Source organism: Panthera tigris, chromosome A2 (genome assembly GCF_018350195.1).
Source record: "Panthera tigris isolate Pti1 chromosome A2, P.tigris_Pti1_mat1.1, whole genome shotgun sequence".
Classification (NCBI taxonomy): Eukaryota; Metazoa; Chordata; class Mammalia; order Carnivora; family Felidae; genus Panthera; species Panthera tigris.
The window spans coordinates 7,692,587-7,717,767 of NC_056661.1; the positions used below are offsets into that span (position 1 = coordinate 7,692,587).

At 49.6% G+C, this 25,181-nt stretch overlaps 1 protein-coding gene across 6 annotated transcripts in view; it reads right to left on the reverse strand.

Moving 5' to 3' along the window:
• The window catches only part of DNMT1 (DNA methyltransferase 1), a 46,916-nt gene that overhangs the window by 8,659 nt on the left and 13,076 nt on the right, over positions 1-25,181 (reverse strand). For all 6 annotated transcript variants that reach the window (XM_042978125.1, XM_042978124.1, XM_042978126.1 and 3 more), the window contains 23 exons: positions 24,995-25,070; positions 21,017-21,051; positions 20,555-20,639; positions 18,688-18,722; positions 17,587-17,671; positions 15,663-15,697; positions 15,103-15,184; positions 13,305-13,339; positions 12,929-12,974; positions 12,754-12,834; positions 12,555-12,664; positions 9,749-9,867; positions 9,375-9,467; positions 8,488-8,639; positions 8,141-8,328; positions 7,852-8,035; positions 5,732-5,829; positions 5,392-5,539; positions 4,245-4,360; positions 3,858-4,062; positions 3,644-3,777; positions 2,012-2,185; positions 326-547 (listed from right to left, as the gene is read on the reverse strand). In XM_042978125.1, coding sequence (XP_042834059.1) covers positions 326-547; positions 2,012-2,185; positions 3,644-3,777; positions 3,858-4,062; positions 4,245-4,360; positions 5,392-5,539; positions 5,732-5,829; positions 7,852-8,035; positions 8,141-8,328; positions 8,488-8,639; positions 9,375-9,467; positions 9,749-9,867; positions 12,555-12,664; positions 12,754-12,834; positions 12,929-12,974; positions 13,305-13,339; positions 15,103-15,184; positions 15,663-15,697; positions 17,587-17,671; positions 18,688-18,722; positions 20,555-20,639; positions 21,017-21,051; positions 24,995-25,070 — 2,538 coding nt within the window. The remainder of the gene's footprint in view (positions 1-325; positions 548-2,011; positions 2,186-3,643; positions 3,778-3,857; positions 4,063-4,244; positions 4,361-5,391; positions 5,540-5,731; positions 5,830-7,851; positions 8,036-8,140; positions 8,329-8,487; positions 8,640-9,374; positions 9,468-9,748; positions 9,868-12,554; positions 12,665-12,753; positions 12,835-12,928; positions 12,975-13,304; positions 13,340-15,102; positions 15,185-15,662; positions 15,698-17,586; positions 17,672-18,687; positions 18,723-20,554; positions 20,640-21,016; positions 21,052-24,994; positions 25,071-25,181) is intronic.

The window sequence follows — 25,181 nt, forward strand, 5'->3', positions numbered from 1 at the left end:
CGTGAGATCACGGCCTGAGCCGAAGTCGGTCGCTCGACCGACTGAGCCACCCAGGTGCCCCACGATCTTGTCATACTCTTGACTTCTGCTTAAGGATTTCTTTGGGGGAGACAACTCTGCGGCTCTAAAACAAAGGTCTAAAGCAAAGCTATGAAATATAATTACAATTCTAGTCCCTGTCAGCACCCACCAGATAATTAGAAACACTTAGAAAAACAGCTACCTCTACCGAAGTCTTAAAATACCACCGTGTGTGCTGTTACAACCCCATTTCAGACTTCTAGAAGTCTGCCGCCATCCTGGAAGAACAGAGGCCTTCACTGACCTGTAGAACTTGTTGATTCTGATCTTGATGTCGGTCTCATTGGGCCTGCCATTGCTCTTCTTGATACAGAAGATTTCTTTGATTCGGCCAATTCGATACGGCTCGGGGGCATCCAGGTTGCTGCCTTTGATGTAATCAGAGTATTTCCGGTAGTGTTCTGGGTAGAGGTCTTCATCCACAGGCTCCTTCCGCGGGCGCTTCACGGGACTGGACAGCTTGATGCTGCAGAGAAGCCAGTGTTACGCATAACTGAATACGACGCCATAAAAAGGAATCACCTCAGTGTGACTGGCCAGTAACACTACTACTTAAATCCAAACACCTTCTAAACCAGTGCAGCTAAGCGCCTGGAAATTTACAGAGAAAGATGAAACCTCATCCAGTTTAAAGCGGGTTTCTCCATCTGTGTGCCGCTGGCTACGGTAGCTGCTGATGCTATTTGAATAGGCCCAGCTCCCAGCTCCCAGCCGCGGGACAGGACGGCACTTCCCGGCATGTGCCTCGCTCTGCCCAGCGAGTGCGAGAAAGGACACACAGCGGTGCTGGCAGGAACGCTGAGCTGCCTCCAGTACGCTCTCCCTCGGCTCAGACCGGCAGCCCCGAGAAGCCAGTGCTCCCACCAGCCCAAGCCCCCGAGTGATGCAACAGGCCAAGTGCCCTGCTGAACCACGAGGGACACGCAGTCCAGGCAGGGAGGCAACTTCCACAGCTGTGGGGCTGTCACCAAGCATGACCTAGGCTCTCCCGACTGGGGTGCTGACCTAGAGGGAATGCTGAAAGGGCACGGGTGGAGACTCACAGTCTGGGCAAGTTGAACCTGGCCTGACTACGGGGGTAAAACCGGTCATCGGATTCGGCTGCAGGCTTGAAGGCTGCTGTTCAGGAAAGCAGCTGCCATGTTTTCCCACCAGGCCTCCTTAGTCCACTGGGCTCCGAAGGTACCTGTGAGCACCTGTGTGGACACGTCTTCTGTGCAGGGAGCACCTGGGCAGACAGCACTACGGGCGTCCTCCCCTCCACACCGAGGACAGCCGGGGCTAAAGCGGGTACTCGCGCCAGCTGCACAGGCTGAGAAGACCCTGACCTCCGTGTCTGTAATTCGTAATGACTGAACTGAGGTTGGGAACTGGGACTTTAGGAACTGCAAGTCGGGAAACTGAGAAGTTCTGAAAATGTTGGTTGGAATTCAACCACGTGCTAGTTCTGAGAACAAAGACTGGATCGAGTGTGGAAACTCGGCCGATTTCTCCCTGAAGAGCCCCAATCCTCTGATACACAAAGAGATCTTGATACTTCTTGGCAAATGGGATTACAACTCACGTTCATTCAATCTTTCCTTTAGGCCCTTTAACACACTTCATCCCAAGAGCCTGGCAGGTGAAATACTCCTCCCACGTGACAGACCAGAACAACAGGAGATGGTCTCTGCCCCAAAGCCTCAGGGCTGGGCGGGGCCAGGCCCCCACCACAGACACTTATGCTTGGCCAGCACACGCTCTGACTTCTTTCAGACTTACGATAGTCACTCTACCATGGAGGGCGGGATACTGCTGATCACCACAGATACTAAGGCAACAGTCCAGGCAGCGGCTAGTCCTGGGGGTACAGGGAGGGGGACAGACCACAGAGCCAACCCTGCACTGGCCCAGCGCTCATGGCCCTGACCTGGGCCAAAGGGGCACTCACTTGAACGTGAAGGCCTCGGGCAGCAGGTATACGCCATCCCCGACGCGATACTGGATGCCGTTCTTAGTGGCCGAGCCGTAGAGAACCCGGCTGTCCAGGTCCTCAAGCTGTTCCATGACCCTGGGAATCTCTTTTTGCCTCATTTCAGCCAGACGGGCACAGCTTACACAGAACCTGAAGGAGCGAAGGACAGAAACAAGGGGCCCTGAGCTGGCTTCACCCGGAGCTTCTGGTGACCAGTAGAGAATGTCTGCAGACACTTGAAGAGACCGGCTTTCCTGCAGTCTGTGTTCACACTCTGAAAACACTTATTTGGGACCAAAGACCAGAGATGAAACACAAGAAAATGCCAAGCTGATTCCACTTTGGAGAATTTGATGTGAAAACCCTAAGACAAACAGAAGGCAGAATAAGGAAAAGAATAGGCCACAAGCAAGAATGCAGAGAGTGGTCCGGTCACAGCTCGATATCAGAGGAGTTTCCTACTGTTACCTCTAAAGGCTGAAAAGCTAATTGGTAAAATTCAACATTTCTGATTAATAAGTCCTTAAAGGAGAGCTAGAAATGGCCTTCACTAGAGATCAAATCAAGAGGCAGCACCAGGCTGACTGGAGAAACACCGGGGGCACGTAAGCCAGCCCTCCCAGCCCCACCCCATCGGCCGAACTGCTGCTCCAGAGGTGCCAATGCGACTTTAGTTTGAACAAGTGAGGTACAGGGGTTACAAAGGAAGGCACAGGGCACTAAACATTGAAAAAGAATTTAAAAAAGCAAGCCTCCTGGGTCACCTGGGGAGCTTGGTTGGTTGGCAGTTTGACTTTTTTTCCCCTTAACATTTATTTATTTTTGAGAGAGAGAGACAGAGAGACAGAGAGAGAGAGAGAATGTGAGTGGGGTAGGAGCAGAGAGAGAGGGAGACACAGAATCTGAAACAGGCTCCAGGCTCTGAGCTCTCAGCACAGAGCCCGACGCAGGGCTGGGACTCACCAACTGTGAGATCATGACCTGAGCCGAAGTCGGACGTTTAACTGACTGAGCCACCCAGGCACCCCTGTGGGGGTTGACTCTTGATATTGGCCCAGGTCATGGTCTCCTAATTCATGGAATCGAGCCCTGTGTCAGGCTCTGCACTGACAGCATGGAACCTGCCTGGGATTCGCTCTCTCTGCCCCTGCCCCACTTGCTCTCTCTCAAAATAAACATTTTTTTTTTTTTTTAAAAAGACAAAAACAACCAAGCCTCCCTAAAAGCAGTCACTCATCAGCTAGAATGACATGGAATCAAAGATACCACTCATGAAAGAAAAGATCTAAAAAACAGAAGGAAACGTGCAAGATACGTAGCAGAAACGCTGAGCTACACACAAAGAGGCTGAAGACAGAAAGCTGCGTACTGCTCCTGGATGGGAGAACTTCTCATAAAGGCAACTCCGTGCCCAAGCTGTCCACACACTTAAAGCAACTGCAACCAAGTCAGGCTGGTCTCTGATTAGCAGGGGAAAGAAACCCCACCAGAGAGAAGTACGTGAAAGGCCAGAGTGATGCACAGATAAGCACACGGCCCTGGAGCACCACAGAGGCGGCCCCACAGAGGGGACCCGGGGCCCGGGCCCGGCCCGGGCCCAGCACTCACTTGTACTTGTTGTCCTCCGTTGGCTGGGTTTTCGGAGGGGACTCGAACCTTGCGTAGTCCTGATCATACCACAGCTGGTAGAAGTAGGTCTTTCCATCGTCCTCCGCCATCAGAGGCTCAGGATCCATGCCTCCCTTTGAGGACAAGGACCCGGTGTCAGCCAGGAGCCCACGCAAGGAGGGGAAGGGCACGCCAAGGGGCGCCGGGCACTCACCTCCATGGCCCAGTTCTCTGACGGAGCTTTATAGACGACCTTCACCTTGCTGTGAATGTACGAAAGCTGCATGTCCTCACATTCGTCTACCAGGAACAGCTCCAAGGGGTCCGACGTGGCTCCGAGGACTGTGTCTGTCCCCGCGCAGAACCAGTGGGCATGAAACATCTGCCCGTTGCTGCTGTCCTCCCACAGCGCAGTGACTCTGGAGTCAGAAGAAAGTTGCTAACCCGACTGGCAAACCTGGACCGAGTCTACTTAGGGGAACTTGCATTTGCAGTGTGTCTAGCCCAGGGCAAAGAGCCACTGCTGTATTCACACATAAGCATCTCCTAGGTGTTCAAGAGAAAGTGTGTGCTGAGGTCAAGCAAAGGAAAAGGTACAAACCTGGCTAAATACAGCGGTTTGGAGGAGTCATCTGGAATAACAGAGACGCAGTCCCCCACTTCCAGGGTTTCTGAGTCAATGCACACCTTCTTGAAGTAACTCTTCTTTCCATCAGTCTGAAAACGAGAGCTTCGTTTCAGGTGAGGATGGGTTCAGAGGTCTATGCTAGGCTCGACCCCCCTGTTCCTCTTATTTTGTATAAAAGCCTAATTCCTGACAATTTGGTAAGCCCTGAGCTCTACTGCCCTGGCTGCTACAGAAAACCTTCGCTCCCTTGGCTGGAAACCTGCAACTAAGAGCACACACGTTCCCTCCTCGTCAGTCCCGCGCTTCAGTGTCAGTAGCAAATCAGATTCCAACATTTCATTCTGAACAGTGCCGGTCCCAACCCCTCCCAGTGGTCCTAATGCCACATCCCGCCCCAACTCTGTCAGCCACAAGGACCTACTTCTCCCACAAGGAAAGCTAGTTTCCACCTGAGGGCCTCTGCCCTGACTGGCCCCCGGGTCTCTGAGGCTGGTTCCTCACCAACCTTCTGGGTCTCAACTCAGATGCGCTGCCTCCTCGGGAGCCTCCAAGGTCCCCACCTCCCTCCAGCCCTCCACTCACTGGACAGAACACGCGCCTGTCCTCCTGTACGAGGGGCTCACCCCCACAGGACAGGGGCTCAGCCTCATTCAGGCCTACAGCAGCATCTGGCAGGGGCAGGCCTCACGCTGCAGACCAGATCTTTGGCTTCCAGACATCAAGGAAGCAGCGCGGAGAGATTACTCGCTCTCCGGGTTTGGTAAAGGAGTTGTGCCTTAGATGGACTGTCACGGGACGGCAGGGAGGCCATCTGCGAGTGTCACAAAAACACCCACTGCCAGGCCGGGGTGGATGCGGCAGTGAAGGCTCTCTTCGAAACAAGCTTTGAAGGGGAACCAGCCTGACCCCTCCTAGGACAGCGTCAAAGGCCCATTTTGGAAGGATAGGAAAACAGGAGTCTGTGGGCACACAAGCAAAAACACATTTTCTGGCCTCTCGCTGGCCCTGCTCCTCACAGGCAAATGAGCAGGTTTCTCCGCTTGGGGCTCAGGCTGCTCAACACCGGGCGTGACTTGATGCTCAGAAGTGCGGCAGGAGGCTAGGTCTTCTCCAGGATTACCTTGACGGCTTCTCCAATCCAAGAGATCCGATTCTTGTTCTGTTTCTTTTTCTTCCCCTGATGCATTTTTTTGGGGGACGGCATCTCTGGAATATTGTCGTCAACTTCTTCATCGTCATCGGCCTCCTTCATGGCCATATTGGGACACCTATAGAGTCAGTGGTTATAGGCAAGTCCCCTCGGGTAAGTAAAACCTACTGGGGCTGTTTTAGTTGGGTGATGGGGACAGGCCTGGCGACAACCAGAAGAGGGAGCGCTGCCTTCCCTGCACGTCTCAGCCCACCTGCCCCGAACAGAGCTCATATTCCTCTGCCAGGAGAGCGGCGTCGGCCAAACCTACCTCCTCTCTTGGCAAGCCTGTTTGCTCCGTCCGCTACCACCAAACTTAACCATATCTTTACAGGCTTTACACTTTCCACATTCGGGCTGCTGACACACCTAAAAAAGTATTCAGGAAGGGAATGAAATGGCCATTAGTAACCGTTGGTAACCAGTTTTTTGTTTGTTTTGGGCGAATTACCAATTTAAAAAATTGTATTTGGCCTCATCAGGGAAAGGGGAAAAAGAAGTTCAGAACAAGATCCCATTCGTACCCTCCAGGTTAGTGAGAATTAAGAAGCAGGACACATGTTGGGACAAGTGTGGAGAACTGAGAACTCGCCATGCTCACAGGGTGGGGGGGGGGAGGGGGGGGGCACTACCGCTCTGGAGACTTTTCCAGACCAAAGTTAAGCATAAACCCACACCCCAGCAATTCTGCTTCTGTGTAGAGACGATCCCAAGAAGCCTCATTCAAGGATGTCGCCACTGCATTATTTATAACAGAGGAAGAAGCTGGAATACTCATATAATGAAATACTGTGGGATAATCAGAATGCGTCCACCAGATTACTTGTAGCAACACGTAACAGTGGCAAACACCAGTTGTGTGTGTTCAGGAAGCTCTGGACAGTGCATGTACATGTGCTAGGTGAAAAAATAAAACCAAAAGAATGGGGAGAACACGTGAATTCCTGTTAATAAAACAAAGGGAAAGACAGAGTCCAGCCGACGGTGTGAACACAGGTTCTGAAGGCAGTTGTGGTATTTTTGCATTTGTGTTTGTCCAAAGTAAGTCAAATATGGTATACTTCCAATATTACAGGTACAGTTCCAATAAAGCTAGTCAAATTAATTTCTTGGCTTTCCAGTACACATACAAGTTATATTTATTCTATAGTCTATTAAATTGTTAAATGTGTCATTAAATAGCATGAAATCTAAAAAAAAGTATATTTTTTAATTTAAAAATTCTTGGGGTGCCTGGGTGGCTCAGTCAGTTGGGCGTCTGACTTCAGCTCGGGTCATGATCTCGTGGTCCATGGGCTCGGGCCTCGCGTCGGGCTCTGTGCTGACAGCTCAGAACCTGGAGCCTGCTTGGGATTCTGTGTCTCCCTCTCTTTCTGTTCCTCCCCCGCTTGCTCGCGCTCTCTCTCTCTCAAAAACAAATATTTAAAAAATTAAAAAAAAAAATTCTTTATTGATAGGGCGCCTGAGTGGCTCAGTTGGTTAAGCATCCGATTCTTGATATTGGCTCAGGTCTTGAGCTCAGGGTCATGAGTTCAAGCCCTGTGTTTGGCTCCATGCTGGGCGTGAAACCTACTTAAAAAAAGAAAAAAAAACTGCTAAAAGCATGCTAACCATCATCTGAGCTTTCAGCAAGCTATAATCACCGGTCACAGATCACCATAAATACAGTAAGTAAGTTTGAAATATTCCAAGAATTACTAAAACGTGATAGAGAGTCTCAAAGTGAGCAAGTGCTGTTGGAAAAATGGCACCAATTGACTTGCTCGATGCAGGGTTGCCACAGACCTTCAGTTTGTTTAAAAAAATAGAAAACAAAACGAAAAACCCAGTATCTCCAAGTGCAATGAGACAAGATATGCCTGTAGCAGATACCAAAGTATCTCTCCTCTAGGTGACTGGAGAAATTAATCCCCCTAATACTGAGTGAAGTAAATCTAAAAACTTCCACAGGAAGAGAGGGCTTTTAGAAGCCCTCCAATCCATCCTGGACAGATTCCCATCCACTGCCCTGGGAAAGTTACACCACGAGGCGAGGCAGGCCTGCGGGGATGTCCCCCCCTCGGAGAGGGCAGCACCTCTGTGGGGTAATCCCTTCCTCTGCACTCACACCAAGGCCTCTAGACAGTGCTATGCAGGTAGAGCGAATGCCACCCAGGAGGCCAGGCTAGTCAGTTACAGTGGATCAACAGCGCGGTGCCCAAGCACACCTCTTTCCACCGCTGTCCGGCCAATCTGCTTGTCCCGTGAGGCATGCGATCCTCTCCCTCCCCGCCCCCGCCCCGATAACTTTCTCCCAGCTTCCGTGTTAGGGGTCACATTTGAGCAGGGAGAGTCTCAGCCAGGAGAAAAGTTCTTCAGATTGCGCGGGGAGCCCGGCCCAGGTGAGGTTACCTCACAGACGCCACACCGTCGGCGTTTGAAGGCGTTCTCCTTGTCTTCTCGGTCATCCTTTTCGATTTGCTCTGCGAAGAAAGTGTCAAAGATCTGGTAGACCAGCTTGGTAGTGGTGGCTTTAGTGGGGCCTTTGTCCTTCTCTTTGGCAGAATGCCCGATGGTCTGACGTCTTTCAGCTCGCCTGGGACAGAGGTTTCCATCGTGTTAGCAGGCTGGGGAGGAGTGCACAGGACACTCTACCTTCTCTGGTCTCCGGTCTTCGGTTTTATGCCTGCTGCGTCCTTACCTTTTTCCTAGGGTGACCCCAGCCAACTTGATCAGGTCCCTCATGCAGGGGGTCAGAAAGATGGGCTGCTCGTCACTGTCCCCAGCCTCATCATAACTCTCTACTTGTTCTACCACAAACTGGGCGTGCCGAAGGAGAGAATCCTCTGTGAATCGATTCAGGTTGAGCACAGAAGGAGGAACAGTGGTCTTTAAGAAAAAGATCAGAAGTTTCTCTTAGGCTTAAGAAAAACCGTTCTAATCAAACTGAAAAGCGGTTTCTGATTTTAGACAGGAGTTTTCTAGCAACATCTGTGCCGCATGTAAATAGGCATGAATCTCGGGTTGCGGAGACCCTGAGCCCCTCACCTCGATCTTATTGATCAAGTCTTCATAGGTGGAGTCTGGGTTGCTCTGCAGGAACTCAACCACAATCTTACTTATGTAGATCTTCTCCTGCATCACACTAAACAGCGGCGCGTACTCTGGGTTGGGATCCATCAGAATGTATTCGGCAAAAGCTGAAGTAAACCGCAATTTTAAAAAGTGGTCTGAATCTGATGGCAGCTATGATGGCCAAAGGGCAGGGATGAGTCTATGAAGACTATGGGATAGTCTAAAAGTCATTCCATATGCACAAGTCAACAAAATGCAAAGGACATTCGGAGTTAACCCATTCAGAAGTGGCCTAAGACAGCTAGGGAACGGAGGCGCCTGGCTGGCTCAGTCGGTGGAACATGGGACTCTTGATCTCAGGGTTTTGAGTTCGAGCCCCACACTGGGTGCAAATATTACTTAAATAAAATCTTAAAGAAGGCAGCTAAAGGGGCACCTGGCTGGCTCAACCAGTGGAGCACATGACTTGTGATCTCAGGGTTAGGAGTTTGAGCCCCACACTGTGTGTCAGATAAACAAAAATTTTAAAAAAGGAAGACGACAGCTAGAGAATGGGAGACTGGCCAAGTGGCCTTATTTGGGCTCCTCTCGTTTTTGGAATTCAGTCAGAGTTTGAGCTGTAAGAATAGGACTGGCACTTCTAACTGGAGGGCCAGCTGTAACCCCTACAAAAAAGTCATCCTGATGGTTTCGTAATGGAAACCATCCTAATGACATGGTTCCCAAATAGTCACAAGTTAGTCACGTGCCATTCACGAGAGGCTGAAACATCCCACCCAAGCCCAACCAAGCCCAGGGGAGGACAGGAACAAGGGCCCCTTTCCGATTCCATCACGGTCCACAACTGGCCACACACTTACAGGTGCTGAAGCCAATGAGCGCCTTTTCACCTCCATCAAAGCCAGTGATCCACCATTCATTTATGGGGCCAAGATTTTTGCCATTAACACCACCTAGGAAAAAGAAAGTGTCCTGAAAAGAAATGGACTAAGAACTAGGACTCCTATCAAACCCCAGAAGGGCCAGTGACACTCTGAGTGCCCCCGAGGTGACTTCCCTTGTCAGCCAAACTGGGCAGTCCTCAGAGCCACCAGAGCGAGTTTGCTAATAGCTGTTCACAGCACAGTCTCAAGCCCTAACTTTAAGGGACAGTCGTTCCAACTGAATAGTGCTTTGCAGGTAAGCTTTGTTTTTAAGATCTCTGCCCGAACATAACCTGGAACGTTCCACTGACCTTCAAGAGACGGGTCATCATCGTAGATTGGTTTTGCTGAACCGGAAAAGAAGAGCTCAACGTTCTTTTCAATGAGACCAGTGTCGATCGGGCACAGGTGACCACGCTTACAGTACACGCTAGACAGGCGACAGAGAGCAGTTACCAGCCGACCAGTGAAGGCAGGCAGAAGTACACAATCAAGCTCAGACCCAAGGTGACGAGACCGCGTGCAAGTCCTAGACGCTTAACCTTCTCGGCTGTCAGAACACTTCATTGGCACAGTGTCCTCACCCAGTTTCTACCCAATTCTCCCACCTATGCATCAAGAGGATCTTGATGTCTGCCGACCTAGGCATCTACAAAGGTGACACCAAGAAGTCAGGGAGTCTTACAGTGGGGTGACAGGAAACCTCACAAGGGATCAACGCACTACTGCGTCTTCCCTCGGCACACTGCTATCGCACAAGCACTGGCTTCTCAGACACATGCTGCTTACAGCTGTGGCCACCACCTCGATGTAGCTCCAAAATGCTTTCACTGCCCACAAAGAAAACCTTCTCTCCATTAAACAGTCACTACTTCCTATTCCATCCCCGCCCCTGGCAATCCCCACTCTGCCTTCTCTGCATTTACGCATTCAGTGTTTTATACATGCTTAATGGCATAGGAACTTCACCTTAATAAGCAGCACAGTAAGACCTATTACCTAACAGCATGAAAACAGATGTAAAGATATGGGAAGGACATACTTCCACCTCATTTGGAGGGTTAAATCTGGAGTTTGAGGGCATCCATCCACAGTCCTACCACCCAAATGTCAAACTTCAGAAGAACATGAAATCAGGGCGTGTATGTGTGTGTCGGGGGTGGGGGGTCTTTCTGCTTCTGGAACCGCTCGTGTTGGCCCCAAAGAGCACCTTCCGGGCAAGAAGTACCATCCCGTGGTGCAAAGGCCCAGGCGGGCGACCCAGAATCCGCAGGTCTTGAGAGCACCACCCCCCATCACACTCCCACAGCCTAGGCCCTTGGAAGCCAGAAATCCTCATCCTGAAACCGCACAGAACTTCAGAAATGCAAACACGAACACCCTGAACTGAAACCCCCACCATGTGCCAGGCATGGTGGATAGACACGAACATCCTGAATTGAAACCCCTACTACGTGTCAGGTATGGTAGATAGACACGGGTCATCTCTCTGCCCTCGGGACGTAAGTCCAGTGGGAAAGATGGACACATAGCCAGGGAGGGGAGGATATGGAGGACCCACAGAAGGGGAGGATACAGTGCCCAGCCTGGCAAGCTATCCACGACGACAGGGAGAAGTTCTAAGTCCTAGGCAGAGGCAGGACCCACTAGTTCACAAAATGGACCCTGCCCAAGACTGCTTTCACCTGCCACTTTCAGCCCAAGTACCAGAGGTAAACAGAGGCCCTAAATAACTCCGGCAGTCCGGCTACAATGACACTATCCCTGCGAAGCGTGTCCTCAGTGCCGCCTCCCCACCCTACGGGAAAGGGTCTACAGCAGACCCTCTCTCAAGGAGGAAGCCAAGAGACCCCCAAGCTCTGACATTCCTGACTACAGCAGCCCGGGCTCCAGCTGCTGCTCCTCTCCCGAGCCTCTGTCCTGAGACACGCAACAGGGCGGCACGAGGGCATGAGCCTCAGCCGCATCAACACAGGAGATTTCACTTGCACCACCAGGCAGAGGTCGGGCCAGGCCCTGGGGGTCACTGGTAGGTGGACAGCATCTCGACACAGAGCAGGATCCTGACGGTGTTCGAGAGGGGGATACAGCCAACCACCAACCACAGGGAGTATGAAATGTGCCGCAGAAGAAACACGCTGGGGATCTTGTCTCGGGGCAAGAGAACCCCTAACCTGCTGTAGGGCAGGGGTGTTAGGAAAGTGATGCCCACAACAGGTATGGTAGAGGAGATCCACCCCACATTTTCCTCAGGGAGGGAAAAAGCACCTGCTAAAGCAGGTGAAAGAAAGAGTGGACGCGTCCTGGAGCCGAGCCATTCCCCACAAAGAAATAAAGTGAAGCCTCAGAGTAACTGCAGCCCCAGCGAGGAGCAGAATGGAGCACAGGGTGCAGAACACGGGACTGCGTACTCACAGGCTTGTTTGAGTCTTGCCAAAGGCGCAGTCCAGACGCCAGGACCTTCACTCCAGAACCTCAAGGGCCACTGTCACGGCCTGTGCAGCCCTGCTTGGTCTAGCCCCCTCCCGGGCCCTCTGCTCCCGCAACTCTGGCCACACCAGCCTCATCACTGAGTCCTGCACAGCCAACAGGAGCCCACCTCGGGGTCTCTGTACCTGCTGTTCCCTCCAGCCGGGGTGTCCTTCCCCAGCTGTCCCCTCGACTTACGCTCTATGCCACGAAGGGCTCTGCTCGAGTCACTTCCCTCTGTCCCAAACACACTCTCCCAGCCCCTCTCTGCTCACCATGCCTTTCACATGTGCCGCGGTTACTACCACCTGACACGCAGAACTTAGCTTCTGCCCCCAGGAAAGCAGGGACCCACGGTGTTGTACCCGTAACACCTAAGTCAGCACCGACCTAGCACACGGTTGGCCCTCATCTGGATGAAAGAGCTTCAGGATGCGTACAGACTGAAGATTAGACATGCACGGTTTTAACAACCCACACAGCGGAGATCTACTACACTCCCACCATCTTTGGGGCTCTGATCCAGGAGGCGTTAGCAACTTGAGAAAGGCTACGGGTCAAACGCTAAAGAACCTCGCGAGGACATCAAGAACTTCGGCGCCTTCAGGAAAGTGCTCTATTACAATGAAGCAGAAGCGTATGCGTTACCTAAAGCAGGTCAGTTTGTGTTGGGGAAGGGCCTCATAACTCTCGAAGCCAGACTCGTTGGCATCGAAGATGGAGAGTCTCTCGTTTGTCAACAGCTGTGGCTCATCCACCTGAGAGACAGCGACCGTTAGGCTGAGGCAGAGGCAGAGGCAGAGGCAGAGGCAGGAAAGACAAGGCTGGAAGTAGACCCGGAACTTACTGCGTCGGGGGGATGCTGTTCGTACTTCAGCTCGGCATCGTCCAGGTACTGTCCACACTGAACACACCGCAGAGGATTGGGCTGGGGGCACGAACACAAACAGCACTCAGAGGGCCGGCTCTGGGCAACCCCACCAGCGCCACAGCACCCGTTTTACTCCCAGTTGTGGGTTTACCTTGGAGGACACCACGGTTTTGGTTCGAGCCATTTTTTTCTCCGTTCTGAGAATAAAGCAGAACATAGTTTGTGTGTTTTTAATCCTATAGGAACATGTGAGAAGCTACCCAAGTTACACCTAATCCACTGACACAGGTGAGCACCAGCTGCTGCCTTGGAGGGAGAAGTGCCAGGTCCTCGGGGTCTCTGTACCACAAGGAGGGGACCTGCCTCACGCAGAATTGGAGCGTTTGGGTCCTGAGCTCACAGACTCCATAAGAAACAAAGCTAAGCTAAGGCTGCTCTAGCAATTCATTAAAACCCCTTCATCTTTTTTTCTAGAAGGAGAATCTTAATATGATCCGCTTTGTACCAAGACAACAATAAGTGCTTACGGTTCTTTGGATGTAGTTTTGCGTCTCTTCTCTTCCTAAATGGAGAGAAAAAAAGAGGGTACAAAAGTATTTTACAGCTGGACAATGCTCCAGAATTTCATTTTTTACATTTTTAAAATATTTATTTATTTTTGAGAGAGAGAGAGAGAGAGAGAGAGAGAGAGAGACCGAGCGTGAGCAAGGGAGGGGCAGAGAAGGAGACACAGAATCTGAAGCAGGCTCCAGGCTCTAAGCTGTCAGCACAGAGCCTGACACGGGGCTCAAACTCACGAACCATGAGATCATGACCTGAGCCGAAGTCAGATGCTTAACTGACTGAGTCACCCAGGCGCACCAATGCTCCACAATTTTATATACACAGTTATCACAAAACCTAGTCAGAGGCAGAGAGGAAGAGAGTCAAAGGACCAGTGAGGTCCAAGCCATCTCCAGTGTCTAGAGTCTTCTATTCAAAATTCTTATAACTAAAGACTTCCTTAAGAGACTCCTAACAAAAACCATTAAAAAAAAAAAAAAAGCTTAGCTTACCCGTGCAAGCAGTACCTCAAGGCAAATAAACAACTGATGAGGGGTCTATGGACTGAATTAAGTCCCTCTAAAGTTCATGTTGAAGCCCTAACCCCGAATGTGGCTGTATTTGGAGAAGAGGCTTTTAAGGAGGTGACCAAGGTTCTAAGGGTGGCCCTAATCCAACAGGGCTGGTGTCCTCTTCAGAAGGGGAAGGGACACCAGGCTCCCTCTTCTCCCTCCACACTCACACAGGAAAGAGCCTGGGAGGACGCAGTGAGAAGGCAGCCGTCGGCAAGCCAGGAAGAAAGGCCTCACCAGGAACTAACCCTGGCGGCACTCTGATCTTGGACTCTGAGTCTCCAGAACTGTGGAAAAATAAACGTCTGTTGTTTAAACCACCCAGAGTGCACCACTGGATTAGTCTACCATTAAAAAAAGAGGAAACTTCTTTCTAGGGTTATGTTCGGCGAATGAAGGAATGAGAGAACTGTGGACTATCACCACTTTGCAGCTCCCAGTGAAACATTTAAGCAATGATTGTTACAAACATTAGGTGAGAAGCAGAGAGACGCTTTACAATGGATGGATCAGTCTTAACACCATAAATAGACAACTGTGCCTTCCGGTGTGACATGACAGGAAACACCTGGCACCCCCTCAGAGTCCACTGGGCAACAAAGGACCTGCATCTGGTCGAGCCCCCAGACCTAACCATCAGTCTGTAGGAGACAGGGCTGGAGAGAGGTTTAACTCAAGGGGAGTGCAAACAAAACACCAGGACCCAGAAACTCTATGGGTAAGCCAGTTCCCTTCATAAATCGCAAGGCAGATGAGGGGGTAAGACTCTGGAGGAGACAGGACAAACAGAAACCAAATTCACTGTATAGGCCTTGTTTGGGTCCCGATTCAGAGTCCCCGTTGTTTCTTTTTTCTAGGCAGGGAAATCTGAACAGACTAGACCTTGACATTGTATTAATGATGACCTTGTGGGGATATTTAAGAAGAGAGTCCTTTTATAGGAAGTTCTTGTGTAACTGTCTCAGTAATGTCAGGGATTTGTTCAGCATCACCCAGGGGTGAGGGAGGCTGGGAGAACAGGCAGGGACCGACTCAAACACTTGGCCATGAGTGGAGAGCTGTTGCAGGCCGATGAGAACACGAGGCCCTCTGCCCTATTCGGCCTACTTCGGGGTATGCTCGAATGTGTCCAGAACCAAAAGTTTACTTAAAAAAAAAAAAAAGTCACTTTGGGATGTAGGAAACAAAGGATTAAAAAACAAGAGCTTACCTTTTCATCCTCATCTTTTTCTTCAGAAACTTGTGGTTTTACTCTTTCAGGTTCTTTTTCTTCAGGTCTCCGTTTGGCAGCTCTGTTAGGTAAATAAACATATGCCAGATCTTTGCTCAGAATAACCCTATTGCCAACTCACATCGAAAACAAAAACTAATGCCTCCATACTGAAAAGCAAAATATTCAGAATATATCTGGGTAAGATTCTTTCTTCCGATCCAATAAAGAAAGCCCCTTGTCACGGTGGCTCTAAAAGGAGCACTGATAAGTTGTCTGAACTCCAAAAGCAGCCCCCATGACCCCTCCAATGCGGGCCAAGCGAGAAGTGCCAGGAGGGAAGGGACCCACAAGACGTGCAGGGGTGGCACCGCCACCCAAGTGGCAGAGGCGGCCCAGCTTAATTTCTTATCCAACCCCGCCCGAGCGGATCCAGTCTTCTGAGCACATCAGCACCTCCGTGTAAACCTCTACATCAGCACCGATCTCTAGAATGGTAATTTCAGTAACGAAAATTACACAAAGCACAGCACAAAGGCACAAGCATTTCAACCACTTACAGATCTTTGGGTTGACTTCTGGGTCTCCTTTCATCCTGCGAGGGTGAAACAGGGGTGGAGAGAGATAGAGGGGAAAAGTTAGTTTCTGAGAAAAGAGCAAGACCAAACTGAAAGTACCCATTAATGATCACAGTGCCGTGAAGCTGGAGAACAGGAAATCTACACAGGCCTACAGGGTACAGAGGAGACTTCACATTTTAACTCCATTCCCTAACCCCCTACAAGCAAGAGTTGGCCAGGACTGGGCAGGCGGTTTCTATAAAGAGCCAGAAAACATTCTCAGATTTTGTAAGGCTCATGGTCTGTGTCACAAGTACTCAATCCCACCATTATAACATAAAAGCAACCAGAGAAAACACAGAAGTGAAAAGGCACGACTGTGTTCCAAAAAAATTTATAAAAATGGGCAAAAGGCCAGATTTGGGCCATAACTTGCCAACTCTGTCCAGAAAACCTCATTGTAAAAGGGATTATACCCATGTACCTTAAGTTGGCCAAATGCCTATACTTCCATTTGTCATCTGGTCAGAGGTAAAGATGTCATATAGAAAAGTATCGGGACAGCAGGAAAAACAAGGACAAAACTTAGCAATCTAGCATGGAAAATTAAGAAATAAAAGAATTCCCAACTCCGTCACCAACTCCTTGTTATATATAAACAATCTAGTGTCTTCTGAGCTTAAATAACTTTCTGATAAATTTATTGAGCTTATCTTCATAGATTAACAAGTCTGTTAGGTTTATTAAAATAGGAGAGCCGGGGCGCCTGGGTGGCTCAGTCAGTTGGGCGTCCGACTTCAGCTCAGGTCATGATCTCACAGTCTGTGAGCTCGAGCCCCGCGTCGGGCTCTGTGCTGACAGCTCAGAGCCTGGAGCCTGTTTCAGATTCTGTGTCTCCCTCTCTCTCTGCCCCTCCCCTGTTCATGCTCTGTCTCTGTCTCAAAAATAAATAAACGTAAAAAAAAAAAAAAAAAAAAATAGGAGAGCCAACAATATTAGAAGGGGTCAAATGTTTGATCCTTCCATCTCTTTCTACCATGAGGCAAGAGCTCCCGCCAGTTTCTGTCTGCAGAGAACGGGCGGTCTGACACCATCACTAGGATCTCTGTAGGGGGCCTGGCAGGGATTCCAGGCAAGTGCCGACAGCAAGATAAGCAATATCTGGACAGAAAAGGTGAGAGACAGTTAAGATGGCAGAGCATGCTGGAGGCGACACCAAAAGGGTCAAACGCCACGGAACAAGAATGGATGCCTGTTGCCAGCCAGGTCAGAAGTAAGGAAGTGCATGACCCAGCAAGTCCGTGACCATGGGCTCCACCATCTAAATCTCAAGAGACAGAAAAACCAGACGATCCTGGGATTATCCCAGTTGGACTTCTCTTAGACAGGGACCACGCGGCTTATAGAGCTGGGGAGTCCCGTGCTGCGGCCCCCCAGTGCACGAACCTCCCCTCCCTGGAGTTCAGTCGGCGGGACCGCCCTGCAGATGACCTTGCCATCCTGCACTTGTACGAAGGCCCAGCCCCACTCCATGCATAAAGTTGCAGAGTTTAAGTATGTTCACTTAGCTGAACGGGGGAGGCTGGCAGGACGGGGAGACCTAGACTCGGAACTTAGGAGGCTGGCAGAGCAACACAGGTGTGGCTGGTGCGTCCGAGGGGAGGATCAAGTGCAGCCAAACGCGCACACACCTTCGTCAAGGTGCACACAGGCCCTGTCCACCGTTACAGGGAAGCAGACCACTGTACACACAGACACGAGACAACCACCAACCCCTATGAGGGGGATTAGGGAACTTTCCCAGAGTCGCCCCGTGGGGAGGTAGGGCTGGATTTGAACCCAGAGCCCTGCCCCACACCATGTGTCCCGACCAAATGGGAATAGAAGAAAAGTGGAATTTAAGAAGCAAAGATTCAGTCTTTACCCTCTCGTCTCCTTCATCCGTTTCGGCCTGCACTCCTGTTCTTCCTTCTCGGTCCAGCTCCTCCTTCGACCTCAGTTTAGGTGTTCTGTCACACAAAACCGGACACATCCACGCAATCAGTTCGGGGAGGCGGACACCACTGCAAGCACCCCCAGTGATGGCTTACAGTCTCCTCCCCGGACCCAGAGCATGGACTGCCTTTCCCAGCTGAAGGGCAAGTCTTCCCTATAGGAAGCCCGAAAGCCATTTATTACTTCAGAACTTATGATCTTCAGAGATGCCATCAACATTTCATACAAATGAAACAAACAGCTTAAATGAACAGTTTAAAACAAAATAACCTCCCCCCGCCCCACACACACACAAATAGGACTCCATCGATTTCCTGTAACCTGATGGGAATTCTGCCCACAGAGGCAGAAGGCAAGTGTCTGGCCCAGAGGTGGACCCCGTGTGGGTTCACGACAGCCGGTCGGATGTGTGACCTGCATCAGTAACCGTGGAAAGCCGACTAGCCACACGGGATCTTCACTTCCGGGCTCTGCCCCTCCGTTTGGGTGCTCTGCCCACCCCTAGACACAGGCCCGGTCTCGACATTTCCTCCAGCCAACTGGATGCCAACAGAGACTTGAAGTGCTCTTGACCTCTGCCCTCGCACTCCGCCACCGCCACAAAAGCACGCCCGGGCTGGCCAGGTCGTCCCCATCATCTCCACCAAGCCTGGCCAAGATCAGTCAACAGACACCAGGAGGCAGACTTGCAAGCTCAGTAAATGAGGTCTTAAGCCACTGACTGAGCTTCAGCAACCATAATTACCCGGCATCCTCACAGCCAACGGGGGAGGAACGCAGCAGCTCATTTGATGCCCTTTCTCACCACCTCACAAACTACGTGTTGAATGACCACCACTGAGGAAGGGCCTCGGGTCAAGATCAGCTGAGCTCAGCCTTCACTCCGGTACTCCGACCTTCCCCAAGTGGAACCACCCACACACGTAGAACTTACGTACCTAATGCTCTGCCTAACCCGTTATTTTTACCAGAACACTTATTTTAGCGATTTTCACACTAGGAAGTACAAACGCATGTTAACTATACTTACGGTTCTTTGGTTTGACTTCTGAGCCTCTTTTCTTCCTAAGAAGGGGGTAAAAAAGAAACTAGTTAATTTCCCCCCATTTAGCCCTGATCTTTCCATTGTTCTATGGAAACAATACCTAAACTGATCCTACAGTCTAGCTGGTGGGAGTAAATACGATCTATCTTCAAGATAGCAAGGTTTTTTGTTTTTTGGTTTTTTTTGGGGGCGGGGGGTGGTAAGTAAGCAGGAAGTTGCAGGATCTAAGAGTTCTGTAATCTAAGCGCTTTGCCCCCAAACCCCTCTATCACACGTCATGAGTACGTGTGGACGACCTCACAGACAACTGGCTAACAGAACTAGGAATCTATAATAAAAGCATGAAACAGGATGGCCCACTCTCAACAAGTGCTCCACCTCAAACACTGATGACGATCGTTCTGAACCCAAGTTTAAAAGAGCTAAACACACCTTTGTGGAAAAGGTCCCGAGTGAATTCGGCCTCAAACTCCACATTTTGTGAAGAGACCACAAGGGTTAGTGATGTTAAGAGAAGAAACACACTGAAGACCCATCTACTGCAAGAAGAGGTACTGGGAGTCTGACCACAGGCAAGGAATTTCAATCCTGCCCAACGCGCCCTGAGGGTAGTTGAGCAAGCCCACTAGAACTGCCTGTTCCCAAATGAGCTGGAGTATAACTGCTATCTAACTAGTATCAGGGTAGGAGAGGTGATCGATTAAAGGCTAGCTTTATACCAAATGGTTCTTCAAGAATGGTCACTCAGTTGATCCCCAACTAGAGCAATAACAGACATCCATCCTTTACCCTCCATTCAAGTTTGTAAGAAACTTCTAGATATTTTGAGAGAGAGAGAGAGAGAGAGGCACATGCATGCGGGGGAGGGACAGAGAGAGAGGGAGAGAATCTTAAGCAAGCTCCATGCTCAGCACAGAGCCCAACTTGGGGTTCAGTCTCATGAACCATGAGATCATGACCTGAGCCGAATTCAGGAGTCAGACACTGAACCACCTGAACCAGCCAGACGCCCCAAAACAGGACCCAATGTTGCCCTGTTGCCGGTGGCTGCCCGTTAGCCCTTCTGTCATATAGGACAACACTGTCCAATGGTAAGCTTCCCATTATCAAACCCCCATTCCCTCCCCTATCCTCTCCTCGAGGGGGTTCAGGTGGCACATCGGTCTTTCACAGAACCTTAAATTCGGATTGTACAAAGAAACTGGAGGTCTGAGGAAGACCTGGGGAGATCTGGTCTGATCGCCATGAAGAATGCAACTTTAGGGCCACCTGGGTGACTCGGTTGGCTGAGTGGCTGATTCTTGATTTCAGGTCAGGTCATAATCTCACAGCTGGGGAGATCAAGCCCCACGTGGGCTCTGTGCTGACAGCGTGGAACCTGACTGGGATTCTCTCTCTGCCCCTCCCCTGCTCGCATGCTTGCTCTCTTTCAAAATAAATAAACTTAAAAAAAAAAAAAGAATGCAACTTTATATCTGGATGATGCTATAGAATTTCAGCACCCCTTGTGTTTGAAAGTCAGATTCCCACAAAGACTTGGTGAGCAAGGGAGGCAGATGGGCAGGGGCACAGACTGAAGTTCTGTCACTGATGGAATAGCAGAAGGTCCAGCTGCTCCCCAAGCCTAACGCAGTGTCCTTGTCACGAAAGCCACACAACCCCCCTTCTGGGTAGAGAATCACAGAAAAAGAAGTCTGAAAAGCATTTTGACTAAAGTCAAGGTCATTTTGATCAGGAGAGAAAGTCCTTTTGTTCCTACATGTGGCCCCCCTCCCAGTGACCCCCTTCCTGAAACCGAACAGGGACTCCAAGTAAAGTACAATGGACAAACTCGGATGTGACCAGGCTTTACTTTTTCGTCTCTTTCCTCCTCTTCTTCCATGTGTGTTCCAGGTCCTACTCTCTCCGGTTCTTCTGCAGGGAGCGGTCTAGCAACTCTGTCAAGCAAAGTAACACACACCCCAAGGGTGACTTTCCCCAACCCCTCCCCTGCCAGCAGTTTTCCTAAGGTCCTCCTCTTCCTACCCCAGAGAGCAATCTCCATCTCAGAGGCCCTGAAAGGCACATACTACTTTAATATTTAATCAGACCTTTACATCTGGTTCTGACAACGGCCGGTTCCCCTCAATTCATTCTTTGCAATGAGAATTCTACATGAATTAAAGGCTAATAATCTGACCCCAAATTCAGCATTCTTGAGCCATCTATGGTCGCCATGGCAACTCACAATAAAGCTCTTTAAAACTTTGCAGAAAAGTAATTTTGGTAATGAAGATTGCACATTGTACAGAACAGGTATATTAATCGTTCTTACTGTTCTCTGGATGTAACTCTCCGCCTCTTTTCCTCCTGTGTGGAGAGAAGGAAGACAAGAACGTTCATTTCAAAGAAGATCAACATGAAAAGCATGAGTGACAGTATTAAATACATTTGGCACTGTTAAAAATGGGGGGGGGGGTGCTGGGTTTAAGGGAAAGATCTGGGTAATAAGCATCAGTCTGGTAGTGCCGTCCCACTACCCTCAAAACGAAGGAGGCCCAGGAGTTGGCCCAGCACATGCCCGCGTACCAGAGGTTTCCAGTGACGCTCTATAAAAGAATCAAAGATCCTCCACCCCCAGTCAGGAAGTCTTTAATATTAGGAAAAAACAAAATAGTAATTTGGGATTCACAGCAGGAAGTGAGGACACTAGCTCTTCCCGGACGAACACCCTGGTATACCATTTCACACTGTCTGCCGTCTCCAGGGTATCTACGTGTATTTAAGAGGGATAGATATATTGCAGTGACGAAACAGATCTGGATCCTGTTTGGGGTAGAGGTTACAAGACTCCATACACGTGAGTGCATATACACACATGCGAAAACTGGTAAAATCTGAATAAAGTCTAGATTGTACAGCGAGGTCACTTTCCTGGTTTTGCTGAGGTATTACAGTTCTAGATGTTACCACTGGAGAAATTTAGGGAAGTACACAGAACCTTGTTGTATTCTATTATAGGCAACACATACACAAACATCTGTGGTATATGTAGGTGCATAGATGGAAAATTCTGCCTCCAGGCTGCCTTCAGACTGGATCTACACCAGCTCTTCCCTGAGTCTCCAGCCTGTTGGCCTGTCCTGCATGCTTTAGTCTTGCCAGCCTTAACCGCAGGAGCCAAGTTTAAAATTAATCTTACACATACATCTTGTCTCTCTAGAGAACTCTAATGGTAGATTTCATACTAAGTCTCTTTCTCGCTCTCTCTCAGACAACATAGAGGAAACTGATAAATCCTTGCCTCTTCCCCGCTCTGGAAGGTCAGGAGGAAGGGAGATCTATGCACCAAACATCCTTTTATACTATTTAGAAGTTTTACTAAATGCATGTAATACCCATTTTTAAAACATAATAAGTTCTCGTAACTTTAAATGGACTAAAAAAGATGATCCCTGTATGAGGACTTATGTGACAAAACTATCTGACACTGCTGGCTGGATACACCAAGTCTTATCTAGCATATTGTGACAATATTCTTACAAGCCTTCATAAACAAAGCCTCCCAGGCCTCACACAAACTGCCAGTGAAATGGCAGGTTTCTTGAAAAGCCAGATGAAAAGGGTACACGAGCCTTCTAAAAGGTTAGGGTGCAAGAAACCACTCTAAAACAGGTACATGTGGAAGAGAGCTATTGATATTACAAGAGCAAGCCTGTTCTGTCTGGAATGCTTTCTCCTAAGAGACAAGAGACTTGGCCACTGATCTGAATACATGGTTCCCTCTGTGCCTCAGTTTCCCACTTAAAAGCAGGTAACCTAAACTTAACTATAGACATCAGAATAAAGGTCATGGACAGTAACATGTGGTTTCTTTTTTTTTTTTTTTTTTAATGTTTTTTTTTAATGTTTATTTTATTTTTGAGACAGAGAGAGAGCATGAACAGGGGAGGGGCAGAGAGAGAGGGAGACACAGAATCCGAAACAGGCTCCAGGCTCCGAGCTGTCAGCACAGAGCCCGACGCGGGGCTCGAACTCGTGGACCGTGAGATCATGACCTGAGCCAAAGTCGGCCGCTTAACCGACTGAGCCACCCAGGTGCCCCTACATGTGGTTTCTAAAAACAGAATCCATGGGTCTTACAACAGGTTGTCAAGCCTACCTCAAGGAGAGTGGTAGCCCAGTGACACTTGATACCCCTTAGCCCAGTGCTTCTCAGCCAGAGTAATTTTACCCCTCCCCCCAATTTGGAAGTGTCTGACGATGATTTTTGGTGGTGACAACTGAGAGGGGAGAGGGGGATTACTACTGGTACCTAGAGAGTAGAGGTCGGGATGCTGCTACATGCTATAAACCACAGGACCGCCCCACCGCCTCCACAGCAAAGGATTATCTAGCCCCAAAAGTCAGTAATGCCACGGTCGCTCTATCAGTAGCAGTAAGGCATTTACTACCCACACATAAACCTACAGACTTCCCTTCAACGTACATAGCTAATCCTGCAGCAAAATCAAAAAGAAAATTGATGTGCGACCATCTGGTATTATCTAGGTTTGGGCCTCAAGTCACAAGGGAAAGTACCATCACAGACTAACATCTTCTGTATCAAAGACACTTCAGTAAGCCACTGGTTTTCTAACCTATGAGGTCTAAGTAGCATTATTACACTACATATAGCAACTCTAATGCTCTACTATTAGACAAGCTGGATGTGGAAAAGGAGCTAAGGACGGCAGAAGCAAATGCTTTATTTTTTTTTTAATTTTTTTTTTTAAAATGTTTATTTAAATGTCACGTAATGTTTAAGTTTTATTAAACTTAATAAAGAGACAGGGCATGAATGGGGGAGGGGCAGAGAGAGAGGGAGACACAGAATCGGAAGCAGGCTCCAGGCTCTGAGCCATCAGCCCAGAGCCTGACGCGGGGCTCGAACTCACGAACCGTGAGATCGTGACCTGAGCCGAAGTCGGACGCTCAACCGACTGAGCCACCCAGGTGCCCCAGAAGCAAATGCTTTAAACATGTCACAGCTCGGGGTGCCTGGGTGGCTCGGTCAGTTAAGCACCCGACTCTGGATTTTGGCTCAGGTCATGATCTCAGTTTGTCAGATCGAGCCCCACATTGGGCTCTGCACTGATAACACAGAGCCTGCTTGGGATTCTCCCTCTCTCCTGCTCTCTACCTCCTCCCTGCTCTCAGTCTCTCAAAATTAATTAATTAATTAATTGATTAAAGTTTTGGGGGCACCTGGATGACTCAGTTGGTTAAGCATCCGACTCTTGAGCTTGGCTCCAGGTCATGATCTCATGGTTTGTGAGTTCAACCTCTGCATCGGGCTCTACGCTGACAGTGCAGAGCCTGCTTGGGATTCCCTCTCCCCCCTCACTCTCTGCCCTCCTTCACTCTCTCTCAAAAATAAACATTTGGGGCACCTAGGTGGCTCACTTGGTTAAGCATCCAACTCTTGGTTTCAGCTCAAGTCATGATCTCATGGTTCATGGATTCAAGCCCCAAGTCAGGCTCCGCAGCAGGCAGCGCATATCCTGCTTAGGATTCTCTCTCTTTCTCTCTGCTCCTACCCGGCTCACACTTTTTGTCTCTCTCAAAAATAAATAAACTTAAGGAAAATAAGTAGCACCCGGGTGGCTCAGTTGGTTCGGTGTCCGACTCTTGATTTTAGCTAGGGTCATGGTCTTGTGGTTTGTGAGTTCGAGCCCCGTGTCAGGCTGTTCTGGCAGTGCAGAGCCTGCTTGGAATTCTCTCTATGCCCCTCCCCTGCTCTCTCTCTCTCTCTCTCTCAAAATAAGAAAACTTTAAAAAAAATACATTTTTTAAAAAAAGCTTTAAAAAATAAACAGGGCGCCTGGGTTGCTCAGTCGGTTGAGCACCTGACTCTTGGTTTCAGCTCAGGTCATGATCTCACGGTTCCTGGGTTCGAGCCCGCATCAGGCTCTGCGTGGACAGCATGCAGCCTGCTTGGGATTCACTTTCTCCTCTCCATCTCTCTCAAAATAAATAAGCCCAAAGAATAAAATGTCACAGTTGATGGCCAATCTTGTCAGCTAGAGAAGTAAGAAAGCAGACACAGGAAGTAACAGACTCTGAAGTTATGGGGCTGCCTTGTGAGTAGCAGGGGCCTGTGGAGCCCTCAGGCCTAACTGTGACATACTTCATACTACCCAGGTCCAGGGACAGGTCCTAACACCTTCTTGGTCACTTCAAGTCCATTTAGATAGGTCAAGTGTAAAGTCAGGGCTACCAGCAAAATACCAAAAGAAGGCAGAGTGAAAAAACTTGATAATGTCAGCCCTACCTGGTCTTTTTCTTCCTCAACATGATCATCCGATTTCGCTTTTTCACGCTCTTCTTCAGGTTTCCGTTTGGCAGGGCTGACACAGACAGGAAAGCCGACCGTTAGCTTCACCAGACCCTAGACCTCCACCAGGCATGAGAGGACTTGTATTCCTCCCTACCAAAGGCGGCCTCTTTAAGACAGACTC